The sequence below is a fragment of the Sapajus apella genome, unplaced genomic scaffold (genome assembly GCF_009761245.1).
Source record: "Sapajus apella isolate SASKATOON/1434 unplaced genomic scaffold, GSC_monkey_1.0 scaffold38, whole genome shotgun sequence".
In the NCBI taxonomy this organism is placed as follows: Eukaryota; Metazoa; Chordata; class Mammalia; order Primates; family Cebidae; genus Sapajus; species Sapajus apella.
In genome coordinates, this window is record NW_022436978.1 from 3764692 (window position 1) to 3783801 (window position 19110).

The following is a 19110-nucleotide window of genomic DNA, read 5'->3' on the forward strand; positions in this document are numbered from 1 at the left end:
GAAAACAACAAAACAGGCTATAGCAAAAAGTAACAAAGATGTTTAAACATGAAAACTGGATGATGATTTTTCTGAGTTCTAGAGATGGGAAGTCCATGACTGAATCACCTGATTCCTCCTATTCTCTCCTTACAGTTTTAAGAACTGTTAAATCTATTTTGCAATAAATTTCAGCATGGATCTTTATATAACTGCAATTTCCAAGTTTATGAATACTTACTGAAAAAGTTCTGCTATATAATATAGAACCAAGAATACAACATCCGTTTTCTCTTTCCTCTCCTCTTTTTAAGCTCAAATACCAATCTTTTAAAACACTTTATTATTATTATTATTTAGAGATGGGATCTTGCTATGTTGTCCAGGCTGGTCTCAAACTCCTGGCCTCAAGTGATCCTCCCACATTGGCCTCCCAAAGTGCTAGAATTACAGGTATGAGTTACTGTGTCTGGCCTTAATATCTTACAAGATGGTGGCATAATTACTTTTTATATATTACCTGTATATGGAAGAGGATATTTTTCTTACAAACTTATTATTTAAAAGTTTATTATGCTCAAAACTTAAACCTTACTTAAGTAACATACATATAATTTGAGATGAAGTCATGCTCTATCACCCAGGCTACAGTGCAGTGATGCAATTATAGCTCACTGCAGCCTCAAACTCCTGGGCTTAAGTGATCCTCTTCCCTCAGCCTCCCAAGTAGCTGAGACTACAGGTGCATGCCATAGTGCCTAGCTAATTTTGTAAGTTTTTGTAGAGATGGGGCCTCCTTATGTTGCCCAGGCTAGTCTTGAACTCCTGGGCTCAAGTGATCCTCCCACCTCGGCCTCCCAAAGTGCTGGGATTACAGGTAAGAGCCACTGTGCTCAGCCTTACTTCAATATTTAAAACAAGAAATTAGTAAGAGTTTTCTTACATAGATGAACATTTCATTATGTTCATAAAGATAATTGAAGAGTACTCAGTTATCAGAATAACTAAAGTTAAAGATGCAAATATTTAGCTGCTGAAAAGCTTATTAGTAGGTAATTCATATTCATTTTAATTTTTAAATTAGGTAATCTCTTCTTTATTACCTGATATCTGAGAGTTGCAATTGATGAGACAGTTCATGTTTTAAACGATCTAGTTCTTTTCTAAGTGGCAAACTGTTCTTCAGCTTTTTAACAGCACTTTTCCCATTGTTATCTAACCAGGATCTAGAAAGAAAAAGGAGAGATATATATACTTTGCAGTACTAACTATAATATTAATATTTCCACTATTAAAAGACACATGCATGCACTTGAATATTCACAATATTAAAGATTTGGAATCAACCTAAATGACAATCAATGACAGACTGGGTAAAAAAAATGTAGTACATATATGCCATGAAATACTATGCAGCCATAAAAAAGAATGAGTTCATGTATTTCATGGGAACATGGATGGAGCTGGAGGCTATTATCCTTAGCAAACTAATACAGGAACAGAAAACCAAATACTGCATGTTCTCACCTATAAATGGAGCTAAACGATGAGACCACATGGACACAAATGCGGGAACAAAAGACACTGGGGTTCACTTGAGGGTAGAGGATAGGAGGGAGAGGATCAGTGAAAATAACTATTAGGTACTAGGGTTAGTACCTAGGTAATGAAATAAACAGTACAACAAACCCCTATGATGCAAGTTTATTTATATAACACACCTGCACAGGTACCCCTGAACTTAAAAGTTAAAAAAATTGTGGCCGAGTGCGATGGCTCACGCCTGTGATCCCAGCACCTTGGGAGGCTGAGGCAGGTGGATCATGAGGTCAAGAGATCAAGACCATCCTGGCTAACATGGTGAAACCCCGTCTCTACTATAAATACCAAAATTAGCTGGGTGTGGTGGTGCATGCCTGTAGTCCCAGCTACTCAGGATGCTGAGGCAGGAGAATTGCTTGAACTGGGGAGGTGGAGGTTGCAGTGAGCTGAGATGGCGCCACTGCACTCCAGTCTGGGCAACAGAGCAAGACTCCATCTCAAAAAAAAAAAAAAAAATTGTACTCAGAAAAAAAAACGACACATACATTATCTTAAAGCAGACCCAGTGTTAAACTGAGTTTTCAATCAAACTTTTACTTCTACATATTGTTTCTCGGAATACCTACTTTTAAAATAAGTTGCTTGGAGAACTGCCAACACCTGTCAAATCATATTCTAGCTATGACAACTTCCTTCGCATATTAAAAAATTAAATTTTAGTTACATCAAACCAGTCACTAGATTTATAGAGATAGAATAATTTTTTAAAAATTAAAAATACTTCAAAGCATGTTTATTACAACCTTCAGTAGGCTACACTAGATCTTCACTGACGTCAGTCATACACATAGGGGAGCGTAGAACTAATACTAATTATGAAGCAAGTGAGCAAATATAATGGAGCTAAACAGGTGTAAAAGTCAAACTTGACAGACATATCCGATGGGACTAGTAACAATTAAGAGGCAATGGGTCCTGATGAAGGAACATGAAGATCACTTTGTGGATTCTTGCTGGGTGGACTCCAGTTTCCCCTTTATTTTAGTCTTGGATATTAATACCCTGAGCTCCCAATGCTGATTCCCTCATCCCTGTAACCTAGTCCCTCCACTGGTCAGACTTTGCCAATCTAGTCATTTGCCATAGTCTTCTTCCAGGTGGGTCTCTTCACTGCCCTGGTGCTCACTGACACCTCCATTGCTTTCTACCCAACCAAATGTCCAGTTTCAGTCTCATCTCAACTGTATTAACTCTATAATAAGCTCAGCAGAAAGATGTTCTCTAAACCTGTATTTCTTAGAATGTAAAGTTTACCTCAATTGTCTTACAAGAATAAATAAATATTAAACATGCTTTAAGGATTAGGAAGAATAGCTTTCAGAAAAGAGCTGAGAGCCTATGTGGCCTTCTAGAGAGCAGCACTGCCTCTGTAGAAACTGTCTCTCACTTGGTGCTATAATCATCATGACACAGGGGTGCTTGTTACTGCTCGGGGTCACTGGCTCCCCAAGGGGAGTCCAGAGAAATGAGTGACCTGGACGGAGTCCTGGGAGGCTGAAGAGCTGTTGCAGGAGTTGGGGGTGGGGGGTAGAATGGCTAAGTGACTCCGGGCTGAGGGAAACATTTCAGATTCCAAAACAAAGTGGTGGGGGTGGGCCCTAGGCATTACTATGCCAGAGAAAATGCCACGAAAACCAGAGGTTCCCTTTCTTCTTATTTTTTTTTAAATAGAGACTGGGTCTCATTTTGTTGCTGGATTCAAACTTCTGGGCTCAAGTGATCCTCCTGCCTCAGCCTGCCAAAATGCTGGGACTACAGGCATGAGCCACTGCGCCTGGCCATTTTTTCTTGAACAAAAAATTTTTTTGGCCGGCTGTAGTGGCTCATGCCTGTAATCTCAGCACTTTGGGAGGCTGAGGTGGGTGGATCATGAGGTCAGGAGAGTGAGACTATCCTGGCTAACATAGTAAAACCCCGTCTCTGCTAAAAATACAAAAAAAGTTAGCCAGGCATGGTGGCACATGCCTGTAGTCCCAGCCACTTCGGTGGCTGAGGTAGGAGAATCGCCTGAACCCAGGAAGTAGAGGTTTCAGTGAGCTGATATCACACCACTGCACTCCAACCTGGGTGACAGAGTGAGACTCCATCTCAAAAAACAAACAAAAAAAACTCATGGGCCATGCTAATCTTCTCCGTTTCGTTCTAATTTTTTTTGAGATGAGGGTCTCACTATGTTGCCCAGGCTGGTGTGATCATGGCTCACTGAGCCTCAACCCCCTGGGCTCAAGTGATCCTCTAGCCTTATCCTGGTGTGATCGACCTCCTGGGCTCAAGTGATTCTCTAGCCTTAGCCTCTCTACTAGCTGGGACTACAAGCATGTACTACCACGGCCACCTAATTTTTTAAAGTTATTATTTGTAGAGATGAGGTCTCGCTATGTTGCCTAAACTGCTCTTGAACTCCTAGGCCCCAGTGATGCCCCCGCCTTGGCCTTCCAAAGTGCTGGCATTACAGACTTGACCCACTGTGCCTGGCCTCATTCCACTTTCAGTATATGTACTGCTGGAGCGAGCACTAGGTTTCTTAGTAGTCACTTTAAATGTTTTAGATGTTGTGATCTAAAGCATTTAAAAATTATTAAGTTTAGAATACTGAAACTGACAAATCGTTATGCAAGGAAGATAAAGTGTCTGTTTTAAAGGAAGACAGATCTAACAAGGAATATAGAAATAAGCAATTAGAATAGAATATAAGAACTACCATGAGCAAAGAAGAAGTAATTATTCCTGGAAGATTCTATAGAACAGGTAATATGTGATCTGGAACCTGAGAGATACATCAGATCTTTCCAGGTAGGTGAGAGAGAATGGCATGTCAATCATATTAGTACGTAAGGATCTATGAGATGAACCCATATGCCCAGATGACAGGATGCTTAGAGGGAGAGAAGGGCATAGAAGAGACTGCAGAGGCACTGGGGGTGAAGTGTGGTCAGGCCATGAAGGCTCTTGCACGTTGAAAAAGGGAATTGGAATCTTATCTTTCAGGTGAAAGTGTTCAATTTTTTTTTAAATTCACTGACTTTGTGTAGCAATTCATAATCCTTCCTATACCCTCTTTAAGAATATTAGTAAAAATTTTGTGACTTCTGCATGGTGTGTAATCAAGTAGGTAAAAATACCTTAATTTACATTACTACTGTTGATATGGCATTATCATTTTCCAACTTTTCCTCACTCATTAATACATGTTACTCAACTTACTTTAAATCATGTAAGAAAAGGCATGATTTACTGACATACAAATTATTAAATGACACACAATGTTTGATTTGGGGCCCAAATGTTTTACAACATAGATTCAAATATGATCTTATAATTATATAGTCATGAATTGATTTTTGGAATTCTTACATTTAATGTATAAAAATCACTGGTCTAGCTTAACAATACTTGTGTTTTGTTTCTTAACACTGAAGTAAAAACAAAGGCTCTAAACATGGTTGTTAATATATACAGATATAAAGATAAAGATACCTGTTTCCTGGCTTTGGCCACTGAGAGAATTAGTAGCAACTGAGCACATGTAGCACTGAGATGTTGGTGTTTACACATCATTCCCTACTAGAAAGAACCAGAGCTTTCTGGCAAAACTGCTGAATCAAACTTTGGGGCAGGAACAGTCCAGATGATCCTGGAACAACTTGGTGAACCAGAAAGTAAGGGAGTACTCAAGGGAAGATGGGGACATAGGCACCATCCTGAAGAGATGATGAAATGAGGAAATCAACATGTGGCAACCAGCAGAGTAATATGTGATTCAAGCAAGAATCATCAACGAATATTAAAGCGAGCAAGGGAGTAAAAATCTAATGAGTAAAAGGATATTTACGTAGCCCTAAGTATCTCCTTAAAATAAAATAATTAGAGAAAAAAACCTGTAACTTTCTGGAAGAAATTAGTTTCATTGGTAATGGGTTATATATACATCACACGCCTCCTACATAATCCACTGAAAACAACACAACACCACTTCTGGGGTATGCCCGCAAAAAACTGAATAATCTGACTATACTCATGAGGAAACATCAGATAAACAAATGGAAAGGCATTCTACAAAATAATTGGCTTACATTCATCAAGGTAATGAAAGACAAGAAAACACTGAGGAACTGTTCCAGAATAAAGAAGACTAAAGAGATTTGACAATCAAATATGGCTCATGATTTGGGATTTGGGATTTTCTTCTCCTAATAAAGGGCAGTGCTTAGAAAATGCGTGACATTTGAATAACTTCTAGGGGTTAGCTAATACTATTGTCATAAGTGTTAATTTCTTGATTTTTATTATTTTCTTTTTTTTCTAAGGGTTTAGAAAAGCAATTTTTTAAAAAGTTATTTTCTTATATAAGAAAATGTTTTTATATTTTTAAAAAGTACAACCTAGGTATTTAAAGGGCTATTGTGGCTGCAACTTACTCAAATGGTTCAGGGAAAAATGTGTGTGTGTGCATGCATATATATACACACACACACACACACACACACGTAGTTTCTATAGTTAAAATGAATATATAAGGCTGGGTGCAGTGGCTGACTCCTGTAATCCCAGCACTTTGGGAGGCTGAGGCAGGCGGATCACAAGGTCAGCTCAAGACCACCCTGGTCAACATGGTGAAACACTGTCTCTACTAAAAATACAAAAAATTAGCTGGGCATGGTGGTACGTGCCTGTAATCCCAGCTACTCGGGAGGCTGAGGCAGGAGAACTGCTTGAACCACGGAGTCAGAGGTTGCAGTGAGCCAAGATCACACCACTGCACTCCAGCCAGATGACAGAGCAAGACTCCGTCTCAAAAAAAAAAAAAAAGAAAGTATATATAGAGAGAATGATAAAGCAAATGTGGTACAAAATTAACATTTGAAGAAACTGGGTGGAGGTTACATGGGACTTTTTTATATTATTTCTGCAAATTTTCTCTATTTTAGAAACAGGGACTTGCTCTGTTGCCCAGGCTGGAGTGCAACAGCACAATCATAGTGTCATGGGATCCTTGGGGTGTCACTTTTCCATTTGGAAACCTCTGTGGTCAGTGGTGTCATTGTCCGAGTTTTGCTTGTGCCCACTGGGCTCATTCTGCCCACCTGGTCTGGCAGGCTGCACTCAGCTCACACTACTGGCCCAGATTCCACATCTGCCAAGGGCCAGCCAGGTGCAGAGTGGCAAGGGGTGTGTGAACGAGCACAAGGTCCAGCCACTGCGCACAGCCAGGTGTGCTGACTGCAGCAGAGTGAGCAACTCCATGTGCTGGCACAGGTGCTAGCTCCATGCAAGACTGCAGCTAGACCAGGTGTACCATATGCAGCTAATACTGTGGGAACCAAGGAACATGGTGGTGCCCGGAAGCTTGGAGGCACTGGGAACTGCAGAGCCCCAAAGAGGGTGTCACAGCCCAGATTTAGAGAGCCCCTAGGTCTGGGATCCTAGAAGGGCTGCAGTTTTTCTCTTCTGTTGCCCATAATGTGGTGAGCAAGGGGGGTGTTTCAGCCCTGTTTGTGTTACAGCTGTTTAAGTCCTCCCATTAGGTGGTCCCAAGTTCTTGTCCCATGTCCAGGAAGAATGAAGTGGACAACTGAAGGGCGAGCAAGTTGGAGAAGAGCTTCCTTGAGCGACAGAACAGTTCTCAGGAGACCTGAAGTGAGTAGCTCCTTTCTGCAGGCAGGTCGTCCCCATGAGTGTCCAACTCTCAGCAGAGAGAAGACCCACAGTGGTAGCTCCTTTCTGCAGGCAGTTTGTCTCAACATAATGGAGAACTGAAGCAGGTAATTCCTTCCCACAGCTGGTAGTCCTGATGTCTGAGTGTGGGTGAGTTCTGGGTTTTTATGGGCTCAGAAAGGAGCTTTTTCCTGGTGGGTATGGAAAAAGCATCATCTGATTGGCTGAATGGTCATCAATGAAGTCCTTACTTTGGGCCAAGGACTTCACCTAGAACTGGCAGCCCAAACCCGAAGTTTCAGGCTGTTTCTGGCTTGAAGGTGGGGTTTCATAGGGGACCTCCTGCCATCAATATGCCATCCATGGTGCCTAGGGTGTTTGTGCTGAGGGGTGCCTGCGGACCTGGACCGATGCTGCCCTTGGCCACCCTCACCATGACTCCTTCCCATGTTCATCAGTGCCCAAAGTCCAGAGGGGACCGAGACAGCAGGGGACTGGAGTGTCAGCACCCAGCCCCTTAGTTATTTTCAAGTGTACAGTTCAGTGGTCTTAAGTACAGTCTCATTGTTGTGCAACTATCACCACCAGCAATCTTCAGAACTCTTTTCATTTGGCACAACTCAACTCTGTACCCATTAAACACTAACACCCCTTCCCCTCCCTCCAGCCCCTGGCAACCACCATTCTATTTTGTCTCTATGAATTTGAATACTCCTTGTACTTTACATAAGTAGAATCATATACTATTTGTTGTTTTGTGACTGGTTTATTTCATGTAGCATGAAGGTTCATGTGTTGTAGCCTGTGGTAGAATTTCTTCCTTTTTAAGGCTAACATTCCACTGTTAGAATATAATCAAATTTTGCTGTAGTTTTAATTTGCATTTCCCTAATGATTAATGATGTTGAGTATCTTTTCATGGGCTTACTGGCCATACCTTCTTTGAAGAAATGTCTATTCAAGTCCTTTGCCCATTTTTGAATTGGGTTGTTTGCTGGTTGTTGAGTTTTAAAAGTTCTCTATCTATTCTGGATATTAATTCCTTTATCAGATATATGAGTTGCAAATATTTTCTCCCATTCTGTGAACTACCATTTTACTCTGTTGATCGTCTTTTAGTGCAGAAACTTTAAAAATGTTAATGAAGTCCAATTTGTCTATTTTTCTTTTGTTGGCTGTGCTTTAGGTTTTATATCCTAGAAATCACTGGCAGATTCAATGCAATGAATCTTTTGCCCTAGGTTTTCCTCTAAGAGTTTTATAGTTTAGGTATTACATTTAGGTCAAAGATCCATTCTGAGTCATTTTTAGTATATGGTACAAAGTTGGTGTCCAACTTCATTCTTTTGCATGTGGCCTGTTTTCCCAGTACCTTTTATTTAAAATATTTTTTCCCCATTCAGTGGTCTTGGCAGCCTTGTTGAAAACCAGTTGACCGATACATGCAAGGATTCATTGCTGTATTCTCTATTCTATTCCATTAGCCTATATGTTTGTGTATTTTTCTTTATAGAGAGGGGTTCTCACTATGGTGCCCAGGCTAGTCTCAAACTCCCGGACTCACATAATCCTCCTGCTTCAGTCTCCCAAAGTACTGGGATTACAGAAGTGAGCCACACCATGCCTGGCCTATATGCCAGTATCACAATGCTTTGTTTACTATAGTTTTGTACTAAGTTTTGAAATGAGGAAATGTGAATTCTCCAGCTTTGCTCTTTTCAGGATTGTTTTGGCTATTTGAGGTCCCCTGAGATTCTAATTTTAGAATGGGTTTTCTATTTGTGTAAAAAATGTCATTGGAATTTTGATAGGGATTGCATTAAATCTGTACATTGCTTTGGGTATTGACATCTTAATATTATCTTCTGACCCATGATCATAGAATGCCTTTCCATTTATTTGTATCATCTCTAATTTCTTTCAGAAATGTTTTATAGTTTTCATTGTACTACAAGTCTTTCATCTCTTCAGTCAATTCCTAAGCATTTAGTCCTTTGTGATGCTATTGTATATGGAATTGTTTTTGTAATTCCCTTTTTGGATATGTGGCTAGTATACGGAAATACAACTGATTTTTGTGTATTGATTTTGTATCTTGCTAATTTGCTGAATTACCTCGTCCTTTCCAATTACATGACTAATTTCTTTTTCTTGCCTAATTGCTCTGACAAAGACTTCCAGTAGTATGTTGAATAGAAGTGCTGAAAGTAGGCATCCTTGCCTTCCTTATGTTACATAAAAAACTTAAGTCTTTTACTATTGAGAATGATGTTTGCTGTGGGTTTTCATATATAGCTTTTATTATGTTGATGTAGTTTCCTTTATTTCCAGTTTGTTGAATGTCTTTAGGATGAAAGGATGTTAAATTTTGTCAAATGCTTTTTTCTACATTATGATCATTCTGTATGATTTAAATGATCATGTGGATTTTCTCCATTCTGTTAATGTGTTATCATACTGATTGATTTTGTATATTGAACCATCCTTGTACTCTAGGAATACATCCCACTTGGTTATGGTATAGGATCCTTTTAATATGCTGCTAAATTCATTTTTCTAGGATTTTGTTGAAGCTTTTTGCATTAACATTCATAAAGGATATTGATTTGTGGTTTTCTTTTCTTGCAGTGTCTTTGTCTGTCTTTGGTATCAGGGTAATGCTGGTCTCACAGAATGAGTTAGGGAGTGTTCCTTCTTCAGTTTCTTTTTGAGACGATTGCGAAGTATGGCTGTTAAATGTTTGGTAGAATTTGCCAGTGAAGCCATCCAGTTTAGGTCTTTCCTTTGTTGGGAAATTTAAAATTACTGACTCAGTCTCATTATTTTCTATTTCTTTGTGGTTTAGTTTTGGTAGATTTTGTGTTTCTAGAAATGTCTCCATTTTATCTAGGTTACCCAACTTGTTAGTGTACAACTGCCCATGGTACTCTTTTATAATTGTTATTTCTGTGAAATTGGTACTAATGTTCCTACTTTCATTTTTGATTTTAGTAATTTGAGTCTTCTTTCTTTCTTAGTCCATCTAGCTAAAGGTTTGTCAATTTTGTTGATCTTTTCAAATAACCAATTTTTGGTTTTGTTGATTTTATCATTTTTCCTATTATCTATTTTGTTTATCTAATATCTATTTTGATTATCTGCTCTAATCTTTATTATTTCCCTCCTTCTACTAGTTTTGCATTTATTCTTCTTTCTCTAATCCTATAAGGTGTGAAGTTAGATTGCTGATTTGAGATCTTTCTTGTTTTTTAAATGTGTTTATAGCTATACATTTCCCCCTTAGCACTGCTTCACTGAATTTGCTGTGTCCCATAAGTTTTGGTACATTGTGTTTTTTTTTTCATTCATCTGTATTTGCTTTTTTTTCCTCAAAATTGTTAATCAAACATTTTATTTTTAAAAATTTTCAGGGTAGATTCAGTTATTTAATATTCATATGATTTGTAAAAATGAAATCAGTGTAATTGGTATATCCATCACCATAAATATTTCTTTTATGCTAGAACATTCCAATTATGCTCTTCTAGCTATTCTGAAATACACGACTGATGATTGTAAACTATAGTCACCTTACTGATCTATCAGACAGATCTTATTTTTTTCTGAGATGAAGTCCCGCTCTGTCTCCCAGGCTGGAGTGCAGTGGCACAATTCTGGTTCACTGCAACCCCTGACTTCTGGTTTCAAGCGATTCTCTTGCCTCAGCCTCCTGAACAGCTGGGATTACAGGCACCTGCCACCAGGCCTGGCTACTTTTTTTGTATTTTTAGTAGAGATGGCGTTTCACCATGCTGGCCAGGCTGATCTCAAACTCCTGACCTCAGGTGATCCGCCCTCCTCAGCCTCCCAAAGTGCTGGGATTACAGGCGTGAGCCACTGTGCCTGGCAGATCTTATTTTTTTTCTATCAAACTGTATATCTGGACCCATTAATCAACCTCTCTTCATATCTGCCTGAAGATCTTCCCCTCCTTTTTCTTCTAAGAGTCTTAGTACTTTATGTTTTACATTTTAGTCTATGATCTGTTTTGAGTTAAAATTCTTAATTTTTTTAACTTTTATTTTAGGTCTGGGGCACATGGGCAGGTTAACATAGGCAAACTCATGTCATGGGGGTCTCATGTACAGACCATTTCATCACCCAGGTACTAAGCATAGTACCTGATGGTTATTGTTCCTATCCTCTCCCTCCTCCCACTCTCCTCTCTCCTCCTCTCCTCCCTAGATATAATTTTGACTTTTATTTTAGATTCGGGAATACATGTGCAGGTTTGTTACATGGGTATATTGCAACATGCTGGGGTTTGGTGTATGACTGATCCTGTCACCCAGGTATTGAGTGTAGCACCTGACAGTTACTGTTTCAACCCCTTCCCCGCTCTCCTCCTCCCCACTCTAGTTGTCTCCAGTGTCTGTTGTTTTCTTTGTTGTGCCCATTGGTTCTCATTAATTTGTTCCCACTTATAAGTGAGAACATGTAGTATTTGGTTTTCTGATGCCACATTAGTTTGGTAAGGATAATGGCCTCCAGCTCCATCCATGTTCCTGCAAAGGACACAATCTCATTCCTTTTTATGGCCACATAGTGTTCCATTATATATATGTGCCACATTTTCTTTAACCAGTCCCAGTCCATTGATGTGCATTAGGTTGATTCCATGTCTTTGCTATTGTGAACAGTGCTGCAATGAAGATATGACAGCATGTGTACTTATGGTAGAATGATTTGTATTTCTATGGGTATATACCCTGTCGTAAGATTGCTCAGTTGCCACGCTACTTTCCACAATGGTTTAACTAATATACACTCCTACCAACACTGAATAAGCATTCTCTTTTCTCTGCAACCTGACTACAGTATCTGTTATTTATTAATTTTTTTTGAGACAGAGCCTTGCTCTGTCACCCAGACTGGAGTGCAATGGCGCCATCCTGGCTCACTGCAACTTCTGCATGCCTCCTCTCTGCCAGCCCAGGCTCAAGCGATCCTCTTGCCTCAGCCTCCTCAACAGCTGGACCATAGGTGAACACCACCAAGCCTGGTTATTTTTTTGTATTTTTGGTAGAGACAGGGTCTTGTCATGTTGACCAGGCTGGTCTTAAACTCTCCTGAGTTCATGCAATCTGCCCACCTTGGCCTCCCAAAGTGCTGGGATTACAGGTGTGAGCAACTGTGCCTGGCCTGACTTTTTAATACTAGCCATTCTAACTGGTGTGAGATGGTAACTCATTGTGGTTTTAATTTGCATTTTTCTTATGATTAGTGATACTGAGCATTTTTCATATATCATCTGTTGGCTGCATGTACATCTTCTTTTGAAAAGTGTCTGTTCATGTCTTTGCCCACTTTTTAATGGGGCTGTTTTTTGCTTGTAAGATTTTTTTTTGGGTGGAGGGTACAGAGAGTCTCACTGTCACCCAGGCTGCAGTGCAGTGGCATGATCTTGGCTCACTGCAACCTTCACTCCCTGGGTTCAAGTGATTCTTGTGCCTCAGCCTCCCCTGAGCTGGGATTACAGGCATGTGCCACTATGCCCAGTTAATTTTTGTATTTTTAGTAGAGTTGAGGTTTCACCATGTTGGCCAGGCTGGTCTCAAATTGCGGACCTCAGGTGATGTGCCCACCTCAGCCTCCAAAGGGCTGTGATTACAGGTGTGAGCCACCATGCCCAACAGTTTGTAAATCTTAAATTCTTGACAGATTCTGGATATCAGACCTTTGTCAGATGTATTGTTTCCAAGTATTTTCTCTCATTCTGTAGGCTGTTTGCTCTATTGATACATTGCTTCTTTTGCAGTGCAAAAGCTCTAGTTTAGTTAGATCACATTTGTCAATTTTTGCTTTTGTTGCAATTGCTTTTGGTGTCTTCAGCATGAAATCTTTGCCAGCCCCTATGTCCAGAAAGGTATTTTATATATTCCCTTGTGATTTATTTTTATTTTCAATTTTCATAGGTACATAGTAGGTATATATATTTTATGTGGTACATGACACCTTCTTTGATCTGCTGGTTAAGAGTGCTTTAATTTCCACAATTTTGTTAAATTTCTAGTTTTACTTCTGTTGTTGATTTCTAACTTCATCCCACTGTGGTCAGAGAAAATGCTTTGTGTGACATTTTTCTTTTAAAATCTGTTGAGACTTAGTTTGCAGCCTAAAATATGGTCCATCCTAGAAAATGTTCTATATAGACTTGAGAAGAATGTGTATGCTGTTCTTATTAGGTAGAGTGTCTTATATACGTCTGTTAGATCCAGCTGGTTAAATTGTGCTATGCAATTCCTCTGTTTCCTTACTTATTCCTGTTTGATTTTTCTAAACACTACTGAGTGGAGTATTAAAGTGTTCAGCCATTACTGTAGGACTTTCAATTTCTCTCTTCAATCCAGTCCACTTTTGCTTCATATATTTTGAGGATCAGTTATTTGGTAGATAAATATTTATAGCTGCTATCTCTTGTTGCTGTATGGAGACTTCTATTAATCTGTGATGTCCTTCTTTATCTCTTATAATCTTTTTTGATTTAATGTCTATTATGTCTGATTTTAGTACAACTCTCTTTTGGTTAATATTTGCATAGAATACTAACCTTTTCCAACCTTTCATTTTCAACTCTGGATCTAAAGTGAGTCTCCTGTAGACAGCATATAGTTGAATCATGTTTTTTAAATTCACTCTGCCAATATTTGTCTTTTGGAAAGTTTAATCCATTTATATTTAAAGTCATTACTTGAAAGAAGGGACTTAATTTTGTCATGTTGCTATTTATTTTCCATGTGCCTTATTGTTTTTTTGTCCCTTGTTTCTTGCATTACTACCTTCTTTTGTGTTTAGTTGATTTTTATTTTGTGGTGAATAATTTAAATTCCTTTCTTGTTTCCTTTGGTGTATATCCTTTTGATAGTTTCTTGTGGTTACTGTGGGGGATTACATTTAACATCCTAAAGTTATAACACCCTAATCTGAATTTATACTAGCTTAACTTCAATAACAAAAACTCTGCTCTTTTAATAGTTCTCCCCACCCCTTTCAGTTGTTGATATCACAAAATTATCTTTATACATTGTCCAAAAACATAAACTAATAATACTTTCAATGAATATATTTTTTAGAAAGAGTAGTGATAGTTCTTTTAAAAAATAGCTTCACTGGAATATAATTCATATACCATCTCTACTAAAAAAAAAAATACAAAAATTAGCCAGGTGTAATGGCACATGCCTGTAGTCCCAGCTATTTGGGTGACTGAGGCAGGAGAACTGTCTATGTGGTTGACTGTGATCAGCCTCTTTGACTTTGCATGTTTTCAAGGTTCATCCATGTTGTAGTATGTATAGTACTTCATTCCTTTTCTTGGTTAAATAATATTCCTTTGTATGGATATGCCACTTTTTAAAAATCCATTTATCAGTTGGTAGACAATTGGGTTATTTCTTCTGGCTATTATGAATAATGTTGCTATAAGCATATTTTTGTGTGGATGTCTGTTTTTGTTTCTCCTAGGGTGTATACCTAGGAGTGGAATTCTTGGGTCACATAACTCTGTTTAACATTTTACAGTATTGCCAAACTGTGTTCCATAGCAGCTGCACAATTCTGTATTCCCATTACCAATGGAGGAGAGTTTCAATTTTCCTACCTGCTCACCAACACTTGTTATTCTCTTTTAGAACATAGCCATCCTAGGGTATGAAGTGGTAGCTGGTTGTGGTTGTTTATTTGATCTTGGCCTGTGCTATAGTTTAAATATTTGTCCCCTCCAAATCTGATGTTGAAATTTAATCCCCAGTGTTGTAGAGAGGACCTGGTGGGAGGTTTTGGGTCATGGAGGCAGATCGCTCATGAATGGCTTCATGTCATCCTCATGGTAATGAGTGACTTCTCACTATTAGTTTCCAAAAAATCTGACTGTTGAAAATAGCCTGGTGCCTCCTCCCCTCTTGCCACATGATGCTTGCTCTTCTTTCCCTTCTATCATGACTGGAAGCTTTCTGAAGTCCTTACCAGAAGCAGATGCTAACACCATACTTCTTGTACAGCCTGCAGAACCATGAGCTAAACAAATCTCTTCTCTTTATAAATTAACCAGCCTCTAGTATTCCTTTATATTATAGCAATGCAAAATAGACTAAGACAGGTTGGTTAAAAATGATTTCATTGTATCTACAGCAAATATATATATATATATATATATAAAATACACATATTGCAAGTATTATTATAAGAGCCAAGTAAAAAGAAAAACCCTGACAATAAAATGAAGCCAAAAGAACGTTAAAAGGTACATAAAAATGAATGCCAGAATGCCATGTACAAGGACTAATGTTGGACTGTGCAATCATTTGGTTTACTTTCTAGTGTCATGATGCTTTTGAAATAAAATACTTCAGTAACTCAAGCAAGGCTCAGTTTTCCACAGATTTAAGAGAACAACAACAAAGAAAGAGCCATGATCTAAATTACAATAAAGTTAAAATTGCACAAATTTTACACTCCTAGGCCTGAAACTCTATAAAACAAAGTAAGGATTTTAGACCAATAATGGCCTTCATTTTCACTGACCTGAAGCTAACAGAGCAATAGTTTTTTATTTTGTTTTGAGAGACAAGGTCTCACTCTGTCACCCAGGCTGGAGTGCAGTGGTATGATCATAGATCACTGCAGCCTTGACCTTCTGGGATCAGGTTATCCTCCTGCCTTAGCCTCCTGGGTAGCTAAGAGTACAGGCACATGCTGTCACATCTGGTTAATTTTTTGATTTTTATTTTTCTAGAGACAGGGTCTTACTATGTTGCCCAAGCTGGTCTTAAACTCCTGGCCTCAAGCAATTCTCCTGCCTTGGCCTCCCAAAGTGCTGGGATTACAGTCTGGAGCCACCGTACCTGGCACCAAAAGCTTTTTCTACTTCTCTGATGGCAACTCATCGTGAGAAATACTTCACATAGTGAACGAGCATATGCACTCACACTTGTATTTATGTGTATGAAACTAAACCAAGTATTTTGAGAAATAATACTTAAACTTACTAGTAGAAATACATTCACAATATATAGTTAAAATTAAAAAAAAGAAACAAAGCAAAGCAAAATAACTTTGCTGGTCCTGATTCACTAAACTGTGCATTGTAACTGGTAATTTTAAAAACAATGACTTAGCTTATAAACAAGGGGAAGAGTAAATAAATGCATCATATGAGTTAAATCATGGCTATCAAATCCCAAACATTCTATGATATAGTTCCAATGTGTAGGTGTCCAATATGGTATTTCATGAACACAAAAATGGATTCTAAGTTTAGATACTGAAAGTGAAATATAAATATATTTGAGCTAAGGTCAAATAGAGAAAATGGAACTCTGACATTCACTGGTATCTTTGTAGCTGTAAGAATAGTAATTCAATGGTTTTTAAAATAGTTCAATGACATGCTTGTTCAGTGAGATAGACATTTCATATGGAATTGTTTTGTTTATATAAAATGGATCTGGCCGCAGTGAGCTGTGATCACGCCACTGTACTCTAGCCTGACAGAGTGAGACCCTGTCTCAAAAAAAAAAAATAAAAAGACATTAAAAAAGAAATACAATCTAAGGGTCATCAATATAGGCATTAAAAACAAACAAAAATACCTATTTACTGTAATGCTATGTCACTATTTCACTCTGTGAAGCTAAATAAGGCTCTAACTGTTTAATAATGGGGTTTACTTTAATTTCTGTAAAGATAAAACAGGTATTGACAACAGGATTGGATAATAATCAATGAATTTAAAAGTTAAATTTCTGACTTCAATTTCTAAAACAGTGGTCTATTTTAAAATATAAGTTGTTATCCTCTTAAAAGGTTGACAGGTCAAAGTAAGTTGTTTTTTAAGCTTGTCATCATTAACTGTCAAAATGAGAGCTTGAATTTAAAACAAAGCTGACTTTCGAGGAAATCAAGAAATCATAGCAACATAACTTATCTATGCACAGAAAATTTCCTTAAGACAATGTATCTTTCACTAAAAATAGCAGATTTTTTTAGTTAACATTAATGAAATTAACGGAGGCGCTTTAAGAAAAAATAGCCCTCTAAATTCATCGCTAAGTCACTTCTATTACTACCCTATGTGTTATGTCACTCAGCATTTCCATATTAAAGCCTGAGTTCTTTATACCGAGCCTCTAGCACATCACATTCAGTTATTCAACAGTTCTTTAGTTAGGTTCAATGAAAATACCAGGTGGGTTCTATGAATCTATGAAGTAGATTATTAGACACAGAGATTACCAACATATATTCTCTACTTTTAAGAACTCATATAATATAATGTAATACAAGAAAGTCTACTTTTACTAATGACTGAGGAGTTTTATTGGATGAATAACATACAAATAAAAAAATTATAAATACTGAGCTTAGACAAGGAACCCAGTTGAATACCACTTTATCTTGTTGAGTTGGCTTTCTATAGTTTCAATCTGTTTTCATTACTTTGCCGAGTGTCTAAGTCCAGATCTAGGTCCTTGGGGCACTCTTTTCATGACGGCTGTACGTACAGCTCCAGATAAAAACTGTGCTCTACGAAATACTCAACTGAACCACAGACCAAGTGCTTCTCGGAAATCTTATAATACATTATTCTTAAACCCTTTAGCTAAAGTCCAACAACTGATATTTTTGCAGGTTTGGCTTGACTTATTCAATTTCATTTTTTTCTATACCATTTAGGCCAGTAATCCCCAACTTTTTGTTCATCTAGACACAGTGCAAGATGAGGACAACAATATCCTCCTGTGGGCGTAAGTAGTTTTATGTGCTGTATCCCACATAAAACTTAAATGCAAGGTTGAGAACCTCTCTTCCAGTCTGTGCTCAGAGAAATCAACTCCCACCATAGCTTCTGTGTGCAATTAACCTTAAATTATCTCTTTTGTTTTTCTATACCAAATTTTCAATTCAGCAACCTCTATGCCACCATGACTCTGCCATTTATTGATTGATTGATTGATTGATTGATTGGAGATAGGGTCTTACTTTGCCACCCAGGCTGGAGTGCAGTGGCACGATCATAGTTCACCACAGCCTCAAACTCCTGGGTCCAAGGGATCTTTCCACCTCAGCTAGAACTACAGATGTATACAACCATACCCGGCTAATTTTTGTATTTTTTGTAGAGATGGGGTCTCACTATGTCGCTCAGGCTAGCCTTGAACTCCTGACCTCAAGCAATCCTTCCACTGCAGCCTCCCAAAATGCTGCTGGGATTATAGGCACAACCCACTGTACCAGGCTCTTCTTCATTTTTTATCCTACTTCTTACTGTGCCTTTATTTCTGGTCCATCACTAAATTATCATTCCCAAACCTACATTTCCATCTCAGTTTTGTTTACAGAAGGGAATCTGAACAATTAAAGTAAACATACTTAGGGAAGTGATTTATCCATCAGTTATGCATACAGACAAATACCATAGACTACCATATGTAGGTATGTACATACATGTCTTCAGACACACATTTCTGTCCTTTTCTGTACTGAACTCTGCTACCTCCCTACCTTTTCAGCCTTATTTGGAATCTAGCTAGGTAACAAGGGGAAGAATCCCTTAATATAGATAATCCACAAAGCAGATATTATGCCAGTGGATAATTAAGGATCATTTACTATGCCATAATGAGAGAATCCTCTTATAAGCCACTGGGCTTTTTAGATACAATCATAGGAACAGAATGTGCTGGGTCTTTATGAAATCCAAAAATGACTTAAAAAACATTAAAGGTGACTTTACAAGTAAGGTATGCCAAATAACAGAAAACATTTTACATATGGTTTTTATCATTAAAAAAATTACTCTTTAAAGAAGCTATTCTAGATGATATTTAATAATGT

At 38.2% G+C, this 19110-nt stretch overlaps 1 protein-coding gene across 4 annotated transcripts in view; it reads right to left on the reverse strand.

Moving 5' to 3' along the window:
* Positions 1–19110, reverse strand: part of TCAIM (T cell activation inhibitor, mitochondrial) — a 60767-nt gene that overhangs the window by 17059 nt on the left and 24598 nt on the right. For 3 of the 4 annotated variants that reach the window (XR_004275077.1, XM_032298093.1, XM_032298092.1), the window contains exon 6: positions 1083–1205. The exons of the other annotated variant lie outside the window; for it this stretch is intronic. Coding sequence is in view for 2 of the 3 variants with exons in the window: in XM_032298093.1 (XP_032153984.1) it covers positions 1083–1205 (123 nt within the window). In the remaining variant the exon portion in view is untranslated. The remainder of the gene's footprint in view (positions 1–1082; positions 1206–19110) is intronic. 4 annotated transcript variants of the gene reach the window in all.